Consider the following 13,008-nt stretch of genomic DNA (forward strand, 5'->3'; position numbering starts at 1 on the left):
TCACACATTTCAGAGGAGGAGAAATTGAGCACGTGGGTAGCCCTGCAGGACTCAGGCCCGGCTCTGTCTCCAGAGCCCACATTCCCCAAAGGCTCGAGTCCCTGCCCATCCAGACACACATGCTTCTAACAAGGCACAAAACCAGCATGGAAAAAGAGCCTCCAAGGTCTCTATGCCGCTCCCACAGAGACTGGGGTGGCGGGGCAGGCTTCTCTTCTTATATTACACGTGTCAGTATTTTTAGAAATTTGTAAAAGAGAAGGTGACAGATGACTTTTGCAATTAGACAAAAGCAAGGGAGGTATTTACAAACCCTCACAGAAATGTCTGCTTCCTGATTTGGACGATATGAGCTACTGGCAGTGAAGAATGGCTGGGGAGAGGGAATCACGCCCAGCGCGCTCTGTCAGCTCCCTCTCTGGACATCTGCAGGCCGACAGAAGGAGAGCGGCCTCCCGGCTCATTTCTGTCGGTGTAAAACCAAAGGAAGGCCAGGAACAGTGCTGCCTGAGGCTTTTTTAAAAAAACAACACGCTGAGAGGAGGCTGAGCCACTCTTGTAATTAGAAACAGTGTCTCACCAGAGCCATCTCCGTGTAGAACACATGCTCGCTTGGTACAGAGCTCAGAACACAGGTGCCACTGAGCACCACGACCGCGGGGACTTCAGAATCACAGCACCAGGGAAGCATCTTTCAAATGACGTCTCACCCAGGCAGGGCCACCGCACAGGAAGGATGGTTGTGATATGTCAAGAATCTAGTTTTGGCGGAGCCTGTGGCTCAGTGAGTAGGGCACTGGCCCCATATGCCGAGGGTGGCCGGTTCAAACCCAGCCCCGGCAAAACTGCAAGAACAAAAAAAAAGCCGGGCGCTGTGGCGGGCTCCTGTAGTCCCAGCTGCTCAGGAGGCTGAGGCAAGAGAATCGCGTAAGCCCAAGAGTTAGAGGTTGCTGTAAGCCGTGTGACGCCACGGCACTCTACCTGAGGGCGGTACAGTGAGACTGTCTCTACAAAAAAAAGAATCTAGTTTTGATTTTGCCATGCTGACCATAAAGCCTGCATTCTGACAAAACCATTTTGGGGGTGGGGGGAACACTGTGTCCATGTCTCTCAGACACCGATGTCCAGGGGAGATTCCAACTGAGACTTGCTCCCAGGCAGCCACTTTCAGCACAGTGGACAGGGGTGAAAGGCAATTTTCTATAGCACAGAGAACGATGCTCCATCCTGGCATGTTTTTTTCTGCACTGATGTTAATACTAACAAGCAGTCATCGCAGAAGTCGGCTCATTCCAGTCAGCTTTTGTGTGTCTGCCCAGGGATGGGCTGATTAATCTCCCCAGTGATTAAAACCACGGCATTATCCAGTTCAACTGATGAGCTGATGTAAGTTAAAAATACAGATGCGGTCTGGTGAACCATAATAGCTGTTTAGGTTTAGATCGTTTTGATGAAAATCACTTTAAGGCTCCTCCACTCACAAAGGCAACAGATACTCAAAACATAAAATCACACACACACCCCCCAAAAGAAAACCTGGGAGAGGCCAATGAAGGTGATTCTCATGTACGGAAAGCAGCACTCAGCTGACACAATTTGTCTAGCATATGATTAAACACCTTTCTTATAAATTAATGTCACCCGATGTTTATATAGTGTCCTGTTTCCCTTCTATTAGTAACAGTCAGGATGCCTGAGCACTGAAGCCTTAAATAGCTGTTTTTCAACGCAGCCCTGAGAGGGAGGATCCTACCCCCACTTTACAGGTGGAAAGACTGAGGCCCAAAGCTGTAAAGTGACTTGTTCAAAGTCTCACAGATACTTAGCGGTGTGGTCAGAAAGAGATGTGGGTTCCAGGATCTATGGCTTCTATGTTCTCACCACTTAACTGGGAGCATTTTCACCTCAATACTGAAAGGAAAATCAATCAATAGATTTTCAACACTCAAAATGTTTTCTTTGCCTCCCTTTGACCTCCTTCCTGGTACACACCTAATTGCTACAGCCTGATGGCAGATTTTGAAGGAGTTAGGGGGAGAGAAGGTGGGAAAATAAATATTTTAGAATCCTCTTGTTTTTTAAAAGCAAGATGTTAACCCCCAAGGGTATTCACAACTATTAAAACCAAGCTCAACTCTGTTCCAAGCTCTGCTGGGACACAGGACCACGATGCCCAATTTCTGTGTCATTTGTCACACTGACACCCTGCAAGCAGTGGTGGCCCCAATCCCTCCATCTTGAGTGTATAAAGGAGGAGGCTTTGATTCTAAGCACTGGTTTGGTGGCCCACCTCCCTGAGCAGACTAGGACACTGCATAAATTCCTCACCCTCCTGCAGCTTCAGCCTCAGCCTCCCCATCTGGAAAATGGGCTCAGGGAATTTTAAGCACTTAGCCCGATGCCCAGAGTATAGACATGCAGCATTTAACTATGTATGTTTCACTCTAGCAAACCAATAACAATCACCCCTCATCATAATAACTTGTCATTTACACTCCACTTGCCCCAGGCCAAGCACTGAATAAGCACTAAGGCTAAAGCTCACACCCACGCCACACGGCAGCAGTGGCCAGCACCACCTAACAGAGGAGAGATCTAGAGCACCAGGAGATTCAAGGCCTTGCCCACAATACGACAGCTGGATTGTTTTCCCAAACTATGCTCCTGGGTTCAGCAATGAGAACATGGCCATATGCACCTGAGCAAAAGGGCCAGCTGCCCACCCCCTGTATGCATGTGCACCCATGCAGAAGGCCCAGCTGCCCACCCCCATGTAGGTGTGGCCCATGCAGAAGGCCCAGCTGCCCACCCCCATGTAGGTGTGTGCACCCATGCAGAAGGCCCAGCTGCCCACCCCCATGTAGGTGTGTGCACCCATGCAGAAGGCCCAGCTGCCCACCCCCATGTAGGTGTGGCCCATGCAGAAGGCCCAGCTGCCCACCCCCATGTAGGTGTGTGCACCCATGCAGAAGGCCCAGCTGCCCACCCCCATGTAGGTGTGTGCACCCATGCAGGAGACCCAGCTGCCCACCCCCATGTAGGTGTGTGCACCCATGCAGGAGACCCAGCTGCCCACCCCCATGTAGGTGTGTGCACCCTTGCAGGGGGCCCAGCTGCCCACCCCCATGTAGGTGTGTGCACCCATGCAGGAGGCCCAGCTGCCCACCCCCATGTAGGTGTGTGCACCCATGCAGAGGCCCAGCTGCCCACCCACCTGCATGGTGCTGATGCAGAGGCTCCTGTGAATCACAAACTGGCTGAGGGCGGCTGACCGCTTATAGCTGTTCCGGCCGTGCACCATGAGCAGCCTGCCAAGATGCTTAAACTGGGTGATGGAGAAGTCTGCAGCCAGGGAAGCCTGTTTTCCTTCCTAAAACCCAAAGAAACTGGGCACAGTCAGGGGCACGAGAGGTCAAGACAAACACATTTTCTTTTTTAAATTGAAAAAGCAAGACGTTGTAAGGAGATCTCTGAAGAACTTCAAAAAAAAAAAAAAGAGATTCTTTGGTTTCACACTATACTCAGTTGGTGGTCCAAGTCTAAATCTGATTTTAAAAGAGGAATTTACTTCAATAAAAAAACATTCTGGACCACAGATAGTTATAATTGGGAGGTCAAGTGGATCAAATATTAAGCCTTTGGGGCTCGGCAAAAGAAATCATTCAGTTTCTTAAGAGGCAAACAAGGCAAAAAACCTGATGTGGCTGACAACATCACATGGGCTGCTCCTGAGCACACAGCTCTGCACATTCACAGAAGCTGCAGTAACAGTGTACAATGCCATTGTCAGTCTCCAACAGTCCAGTGTTCGAGACTCCAGATGGATGTGGTACTCACAAAGCCAGAATCTGAACCAAATCAACCCAACCAACAACTGTCCTGAATCCTCTAAAAAAATCACTGTTGGCTCACACCTGCAATCCTAGCACTCTGAGAGGCCAAGATGGGTGGATTACCCTGAACTCAGGAGTTCGAGACCAGCCTAAGCCACAGTGAGAGCCCCCCCTCTACCAAAAAAAAAAAAAAAAGCCAGGTATTGTGGCCGGCGCCTGTAGTCCCAACTACTGGGGAGGCTGAGGCAAGAGAATTGCTTGAGCCCAAGAGTTGGAAGTTGCTATGAGCTACGATGCCACAGTACTCTACCCAGGGCCACAAAGTGAGACTCTGTCTCAATAAATAAATAAATAAAAGAAATTAAAAAAAAAAAAAAAAACTCCCGGGTGGTGCCTGTGGCTCAAAGGAGTAGAGTGCTGGCCCCATATGCCAGAGGTGGTGGGTTCAAACTCAGCCCCAGCTAAAAACCGCAAAAAAAAAAAAAAAAAAGCCTCCAAACTAAAACAACTAAATACAAAATTCAAATAAATAAATAAATAAATAAAAATATCATTGTTAGCCAGGTGAGGTGGTTCACGCCTATAGTCCCGACTCTTGGGCCGGGGTGGGTGGATCGTCTGAGCTCAGGAGTTCAAGACCAGTTCTCTACTAAATATAGAAAAACTAGCCAAGAGTGGTGGCAGGCACCTGTAGTCCCAGCTACTTGGGAGGATGAGGCAAGGGCTGGAATTGCTATGAGCTATGATGATACCATGGCACTCTATCCAGGGTGACAGAGTGAAACTCTGTCTCAAAAAACAAAAACAAAAATAAAATTACACATGAAAATAATATATATACATGTGTAAGTCACGTATGTATACATATATATGACAGACAGACATACTTTGCAACAAATAACATACACATAGAAAAAAAATTGGCAGAATCACCAAAATCCTTAGCATAATGCAACTATCTAAAAGCAAGGATACACTTATTTCTAAATTGTTTTAATTTTTTTGCAGGGACCACTTGTTACTTTATACTCCAAAAAAATAAAGGAATCAGAATATTATTTTTGAATAAAAGAGGAAATGTTTTAGTTAAATACAGGAACTGGTAAAGAATTCTATCAAACTCAGATGTACTTTTTTTTTTTTTTTTTTGCGACAGAGTCTCAAGCTGTCACCCTATACAGAGTGCTGTTGCATCATAGCTCACAGCAACCCCCAAACTCTTGGGCTTAAGCGATTCTTTTGACTCAGGCTCCCAAGTAGCCGGGAGCCACAACACCCGGCTATTTTTTGGTTGGAGTTCTCATTGTTGTTTGGCAGGCCCGGGTTGGATTCAAACCCACCAGCCCTGGTGTATGTGGCTGGCACCTTAGCTGCAGAGCTACAGGTGCCGAGCCTCAAGTGTGCTCCTTAAAAGCAGGAAATCTATACAGATTTCCAACAAAGCATCTGACTCAAGAATCATCTACCTCTGCATCTGGCTGAGAACCAGAGAACCAGAAAGGGTAAAAAAGGAGAAAATCGGGCCTACGGGTTAGCCCAATTCATGGAGATAGGCAATGAAATGTAGGGAAGGCATTTCCAGTCCTCTCTCAGGCCCTTGGTACTCTTAGTTCACACACAGTTCTAACGAACGTGGTGACCAATCTTCCTGCCCGTAGTCACTTAGAGATCACAAATTAGAGAGGGCAGAGTAAATCAGAAGAAGCAACCACACAATTGGTTAGAAGGGAAAGACAGAAAAGTTATTTCATTACACAAAACCATTAAAAAATTATAGCTAATGAGGTTTTTTTTTTTTTTGGTTTGTTTGTTTGTTTACAAGAGAAAGGCCTTTATTCACCAGCCGGGCACTTACGGCATAGAAGAATTCTAATTGGCCACGCTCCAGCTAATGAGGCCTTTTAGTGGGAGGTAAACCTGGTCCCTTTTCCTATCACCCCAGGAGACCAGCACACGGCAGGATAACTGATGCTTTCACTGATGATGCTGGACCACAGAAAACATTTAAGTATATTCACAGCAACGTAAGAGTACAGAAAAATATGTGTGTGTGCGTGTATATATATATATATTTTTTTCAGGTTTTGGCAAGCAAAAAAGTCAGCATTTATCTAAGAATGACATGAACCTCTGACTTCCAGGGGATTGGATACATCCTTACATTTTTGTAATTCTTATCTGAAATATCCAAAAGCATCAAAGCTATGTCTTGAAGGCAAAAAGAACACCCGTAAAGAAACCCAGGTAGTAGAGAGGGAAGGAGGGAGGGGGTGGGCCTTGGTGTGTGCCACACCTTTTGGGGGCAAGACACGATTGCAAGAGGGACTTTACCTAATAAATGCAATCCGTGTAACCTGGCTTATTGTACCCTCAGTGAATCCCCAACAGTAAAAAAAAGGAAAAGAAAAACGAAACCCAGTAGTGGAGCAAAGCAGAGGGAAACATGCTCACCTTTCCTTCCACGCCGACCCCGCAGTCAGACTCCTGGATCATGCTGACATCGTTGCCACCATCACCTGTAGGCCACACAGACCAGAGAGAGAGGATGACCCTGTATCTCACTCTTGCCTTAAACAATAAAACATGCTGGCCTTCTGTGGAGTGCCTGGTGTAAGCACTGTGCCTGCACTGCTCCGTTCAATCTCTCCGACCACTCACACCGCCAGGATCCTCGTTCACAGCACTATTTTACTAAGCATGAGAGAGACCAGGCAACTCCCTTGGGGTCCCAGCACTGAGCAGGGGCAATGGACCGCCTCCACATGGATGTCTGCAGCCACCACCCTTTTCTGAGGCTGGGGGTGACATCACCATCAGCAACAATGAGCATTGCTCGCCCTGAACATTTGCCCTGCATTGTGGCAAGCACTTTTGAAATGCAACTCTCTTCCGTTCCTGTAAGCCCCACCTATTATTCCCATTTTACTGATGGGCAAACTGAGGCTTGAAGGGGTGAAGGAAGCCACTTAGATTTGAACCCAGATCCACAGCATGTGGTCCTCATCCTTCTGGAACTCTCCCTAACGAGGAAGAAGACACTGTGGAATAGGCCTATCTATTCTCTCCCCAAGGAGAATATTAAAAATAATAACAAAAGGAGAGCTGAGGTCATCATTACTTGAGCAAAGCAGCCTGGGGAATTGGAGGACTCCAGCAGTTCAGACCATTTATACTTCTCCAAGTACCTCCTGGGCACCTGCAGCAGAGCCTGCCGTCTGGGCCAGGCAGCGCCTACCTACCTACCTACCACTCAGCTTCCCCATGCACATGCTGTGCCTTCCTACCGTGGTTTCTGTGAATGCCCAACACATGCTCACCAACTGCGCAGGTCAGCTTCCCCGTGCACACACAGTGCCTACCTACTGCGCAGGTCAGCTTCCCCGTGCGCTCCTGGAGCAGGCGCACGATCTGGGCCTTCTGGGTGGGCGCGCAGCGGCAGCAGACCACAGCCGGGCACTGGCAGGCCAGCTCCATAAACTCATACTCGTAGAACTTGAGGCAGACCTGGAGGGGGTGCAGGGAGAGAGGGCAGGTCAGCCAATGTCACCTCCAGCCTGCAGCATTCCCACTGCAGCAGAAAGAGGACCAAACTCCAGCGGGTGAGTGGCGGGGGACCCCGAGCTCACCTCTAGCGAGTCCCCAGAGATGACCAGGGCACAGTCATGCTTCCTGCGGAAGGCATTCAGCTCAAGGTGGGCCTCCCCACGGTTGGTGACCTGCAAGGGAATAGGAAGACGGAGAAGGCGCAGCTCTCTGGAGGTTAGAGAACAATGAACAATGGCCTCCTGGAGCTGGAGTGAAGGCAGGGGCCATCCCAGCCAAGGGCCCTTCCCCGCTGTCCCCCAACAGATCCAGAGCCACACGAAGCCCTGGCAGTCATGATTCTGCAGGATTTAGGAGAGCCTGTAGACCCCCTTCACCCTCCATTTCCTGTGCCGGGCACGGTGCTGGGCACTTTTCAGGGATTTTTCTCATTTATTCCTCAGGAGAGCTCCAACAGGCACATGATGATCACAACTCTCTTTTACACTTAAAGAAACAGAAGGCCGGTAAGGTGTGTCAGCCTGCCTGAGTGACGTGGCCGGCTCACGGCAGAGCAGGTGCTCCCAGCCGGGCATCCCATGGGGTGACCCACTCCTATCCAGCACCAGAGGTTAAATGGCTGAGCCTTGGTGGACCATGGAGTGTTGACCACAAATGCTCGACTCTGTTGTCGTTCAGAAACAATTGCACACAATACGTTAAGGCAGTGGGAAGGTCGACATTCCAAACAAACTAAATACTTTTTATTTACAGAAACAGGGGGGACTATTGCATGGGCCATAGTTTCCAACCCCTGAGTTCTAGATCAACTAGTTCCAGGTCAACTCTCACTGTCATGTAGCTGTGTTCTATGATGTCACTGCAAATGCCGAGTTACCAAGTACTAAACCACTCACCGCTGTAGGGAAATACAGGGTTAGGTTTCTGTGAGCCTCTGGTCACACTACTGCCATCGATGGGGAACTCCTTTCTGTGTGTGCTCCTGTTTAAAGGCACTTTAATACGTGAGCACCGAGCTCACACCTGAGGGCAGCTCTCCTAACATGTACATTTTCCCCGAAAGGCACACGGCAGCCTTCTTGGCTTGGGAACACTACACACCCTTCAGTGTTGTGCTAGGGACCACTTCAAACAGCCAACAGCCAACAAAAAGCGCAAAAAAGTGAAAAGCCTTACACTTAAATGGACTAGAAAAAGGGCACTTGTTTCCAGTCCTGAGAGCTGGAAGGCAGACCATTCACCACCCTGCAAAGCCTCAGCTGGGAACGTCCATGTCGGGCAACCCACATCCCCCTCACCCCCATGTCTGCAGGTGGCCATCACAGTGCTACAAGTACCGATTTCAAGGTCATGGGTAAGTTTCAGTGAGGAGGAAGATTCACAAAGAATCTGTGAATCATGACCATTGACCTTATCTGCCTCTGTACAACACGACTGCTCTGAAGTCACTGGATTTCTTCTATGGACGGATGGCAAGAGGGGGACACCCCCAAACCCGAAACATCTGGAGTCCCTCCAGTTGTTTGACATCATGGCTCTGATGGTGGGAATGCTACACCCTGCCCCAAAGAGGACCCAGCACCCCGACCTCCCTCGTACAGTGAAGGGCGGGGCAGCCCTCCTGGGAGCAGTGCCCCTTCCCTGCATGGTTTCTGTGAATACCCAACACAAGGGCAGGCAGCTTCTCCTTTGCCATCTAATTCTCCCCCATCAAAGGCTCCCTAACACATCCTAAACGTGTCCCTTCAGGAGGACAGGCAGGCCGGCATCTGTGGTCTGAAATTTCTTTCTTATCCAAGGACTTGGCCTTTGGGAGTCCCCTGAAGTCTCAGGAATCATGCACAAGTTCATGTTTGAGCAGACTTGCCTCTTTCACACGGTAGTGTCTAACGTCCATCAGCTTTGCAAAGGGGACCATGACCCCCCACGACCCCCCTCCCCCAAAAGGTTAAGAGTACAGGAGGGGAACCAGGTACTCCTAAACCCTGGGGCAGGAACTCCAAGCCTGTACCCGGGGCCACCTGGAGATCCCGTCAAACTCCTCCTGGCTTCAGCTCCTCCCATCCTGAGTGGTCCACGTGCTTCCCCGTCCCTCGTCAGGGGCCCACTCAAGGTTATGGGACCACAGGACAAATGGAAGCATCACCCCACTTGACCCCAACACAGAGAGAGCCTTACCAGCCGAAAGATGTGGATGTCCTGGTTTCTGGTCACCAGATGTGCATTCTTCGCTGTGCACGTTGCCGTCTCCAGCTTGTCCCCCGTCAGCATCCACACCTGAAATCACGGCACCAGAGCATTTTGGAGGCGGTCTGCCGTCTGTGTCAGCTGAGTTTCCAGGAACATCGAGCTGAACTTGACAGGTTCCAGTTACTTCCTTGAGACGCGTGGTGTCCCCAACAAACCACAGGAGGTGTTCTGGTTCAAGAGCTTTGGAACCCTGACCAACCACTGTTGGTGGCAGCAAAAAGCTAGCAGGGTCCTTTTAGAATGAGCATTCCTCCACGTGCTATAGGAGGCTTGGGAAGCTTGGTCTTCAGACCTCACAGTCCTTTTCACAGGGATTTTCCTTAAAGCAGCAAACAACTCAAGGCTGGGTGCAGTGGCTCACACCTGTAATCCCAGCACTCCATCTCCATCTCCAGGCTCTCGATGACCATGGCCACTTGGAGGGAGTGGCCATGCACATTCAGCTTGCCCTGGACGTAGTGGGCCTGGGACACACCAGACATGGTCACCACTCAGGGTGGGAGAGGCAAGGCTAACCCGCCGAGGCTGAAAGTGGAAGGGTTGCCCCTGATCCCCACCGAGGCGAGTGGATTGCCTGAGCTCAGGAGTTTGAGACCAGCCTGAGCAAGAGTGAGACCCTGTCTCTACTGAAAATTAAAAAACTAGGCAGGCGTTGTGGTGGGCACCTATAGTCCCAGCTACTTGGGAAGCCAAGGCAAGAGGATCACTTGAGCCCAAGAGTTTGAGGTTGCTGTGAGCTATGACACCAAGGCATTTAACCCCAGGGTGACCAAGTGAGACTCTGTCTCAAAAAAAAGCAGTAAACACTTTAAAAGGAAAAGGCTGTATGAATGAGAGGTCTCCTCCACGTCCTATAGGAAACACTGATTTATGACGCTGCAAACTCTATGTGGCTGGATGCCCGTGGCAGACTCTGCTGTCATTCAACCCTGCCTACCAAGCCCTGAAGGTAATGAACCAAGCTCTTCCATACCTTCTACCAGCTCAGGCTGCATTTCACTGCTGTGGGCTCAGACAGGGCACTGTGACTTGCCCCAAAGCCACACAGCAACCTCATGTCCTAACCAGGCCAGAATCTGGGTCTTCAGAGTCCAAATGGAACATGCTTCCTACTTCTGCTGTTCTACCTCATTAACCCTTTTGTTCTCTTTGCCCCCAACCAGAAGTCTTGGAAACCTGGGTAGTGGGGGATACAGGAAAGGAAATAATAGCACATGCTCTGGGGCACCGGCATGTGGACTGAGCTGCATTTCACCTTCACGGTGACTTTTATTAGAGACGGGAACAGAAGCGTCACTTGCCAAAGTTCCCAGGAGTAAGCAGAGGGACAAGGTGGGGACCCAGGCAGAGAGAGGGTCATCAGGGAAGCACTGGGCACTTCTGGAGCTGTGCCAGATTTTGCCAGGAGAAACCCGCTTTGGGGCCTGAAGATAAATTTCTTTTACATGATTCTGGCTTAGTGCTACTTCAGAGATGATGTAAAAGAACAAAGCCAGGTGCTGGGGGCTCAAGTTCTAGAAAGCTGTCAGGTGCACTCCACAGCTAACACCCCACCCAGGACGACAGGAAGGTGCCACGGGACATGCTGAGACCCCAGCTCCGGTCCCAGCACAAGAAGCCAGGGCTGCCTCGCTCTGCCTCAGTTTCTGCATCTAGAAGAGGCGCTGAAGTGGAAAGTTTCCTGTGAACGATCACACCTCAGACAGTAGGTACAGACCACCCTGCCCTGTCCCACCAGGTGTCACTCTTCCCCTCGCATGTAAAGGGGGACACCAGGAAGATAGGTTGTGCCGCACTGCAGAGTAGAAACACCTCGTCTTGGGGTCAGAACCGGCTTGAGAAAGAGGAAAAGCCCAGGACGAAGCCGGAACCAGAAAATGGAATCTCAAAACTCTAAGAGAAGGAGCCTTAGAAATTGCCAGTGTCCAATTTTAAACCTCACAGTGCAGGAGGAATGGGCCTCCAGCCACCAGAAAATCGGATCTTCCTGGTGATTTCCCTGTGAAGAACTAAGCCTGTGGCCACAGGGACCAGACTGAGCTTGGTTTACAAGGAGACATACGTGTGAGAGGCCAGTGGGCCTGAATGCAGCCTGGTGTCTAATCTGTCCTACTCATAAGGTCCTGCTGAGAGGGCAGCCCCAGGGGATGCCCCAGAGAGCTGCCTGTGAGCTGAGGCCGGTGGCAAACACACACTTACTTCCTCCTGGGTCACTTGGGCTCCCAGAGAACCAGGTCCCCAGACGCCCCCTGCTGGCCTCTCCAGATTCAACTACAGGACATACTTTTTGGGTCCTCAACCATAAATTCGACAGTTGTCTCTCGGTTGGTCAGTCACTCAGCCGCACCAACAAGCCAGCTGCTGCCTGTTCAGCTAGACCATACCACGCAGCTGGTGCCCGCTGGACACCACTTGACACCAAGCAAGGGAGGCTGGTGCAGTCACGGAGGCCCCACGGAGTAAAAGCAAACACCACGCACAGCTCCTCCAACCAGGGCCCATTGCAGAGGGGGCACTCCTGGCTTCCTCTGGGCACCACTCTCCTCTCTGCTCTGCTGTGGGGTAGTTCTGCAGGCCCTCCCTACCTTGATGCCGGCATTCCGCAGGGTCTCCAGAGTGGGCCGCACATCTGCCTGCAGCTGATCCTCCACGCCCGTCAGACACAGGAGCTCCATCTCCATCTCCAGGCTCTCGATGACTGTGGCCACTTTGAGGGAGCGGTCATGCACACTCAGCTTGGCCTGGACGTAGCGGGCCTGGGACACACCAGATACAGTCACCACTCAGGGTGGGAGAGGCAAAGCTAACCCGCTGAGGCTGATAGTGGAAGGACTGTCCCTGATCCCTGCCACAGGCAAGTGGGCTGGGACCCCAAGAGGTCGAATGGACTTCCCAGCTGCTCCCAAGTCATGAGTGTAGATACCAGAGCTGGACAGGCCTGAGCTCCACCCTGTGCTTCAGGCTCACCTGCTGTGAGACTTTCAGCAAGTCACTTAACTTCTCTGAGCCTCATTTGCTTTGTCCGTGAAATGTCAACTACAGCACGCACCTCACTGAGTTGTCTCAAAGATCAGCACAACCCAAATTCTGATAACCACAGTAGGTTCTCCCACACACCACGTGTACTGTGGAACCCAAACTCTGCATCACCAGGTTTTCAGAAAGACAAAGTCCCCCTTCTGAGGACCACAGACCCAACTCCTCTATATCAGCAGTTCTCAACTGTATTAAATGGCCACGGCATTAGGAAGGTCGAGAACCACTGCTCTATATCATGTTAGAAAAAACCTGGACAAAACCCTAAACTCCCCTGAGGGACCCACTCAAAGCATGTGCCTTTAAAATGGAAATGCAGGTAGCGTGGATCAGGGGGCAGAACTCT

At 50.5% G+C, this 13,008-nt stretch overlaps 1 protein-coding gene across 1 annotated transcript in view; it reads right to left on the reverse strand.

Moving 5' to 3' along the window:
* The window catches only part of ATP9A (ATPase phospholipid transporting 9A (putative)), a 138,367-nt gene that overhangs the window by 13,891 nt on the left and 111,468 nt on the right, over window positions 1-13,008 (reverse strand). The window contains exons 18-23 of the mRNA XM_053574054.1: window positions 12,212-12,382; window positions 9,555-9,653; window positions 7,460-7,549; window positions 7,193-7,337; window positions 6,285-6,349; window positions 3,215-3,370 (exon numbers count right to left, since the gene is read on the reverse strand). Of these exons, the coding sequence (XP_053430029.1) occupies window positions 3,215-3,370; window positions 6,285-6,349; window positions 7,193-7,337; window positions 7,460-7,549; window positions 9,555-9,653; window positions 12,212-12,382 (726 nt within the window). The remainder of the gene's footprint in view (window positions 1-3,214; window positions 3,371-6,284; window positions 6,350-7,192; window positions 7,338-7,459; window positions 7,550-9,554; window positions 9,654-12,211; window positions 12,383-13,008) is intronic.

Source organism: Nycticebus coucang, chromosome 21 (assembly GCF_027406575.1).
Source record: "Nycticebus coucang isolate mNycCou1 chromosome 21, mNycCou1.pri, whole genome shotgun sequence".
In the NCBI taxonomy this organism is placed as follows: domain Eukaryota; kingdom Metazoa; phylum Chordata; class Mammalia; order Primates; family Lorisidae; genus Nycticebus; species Nycticebus coucang.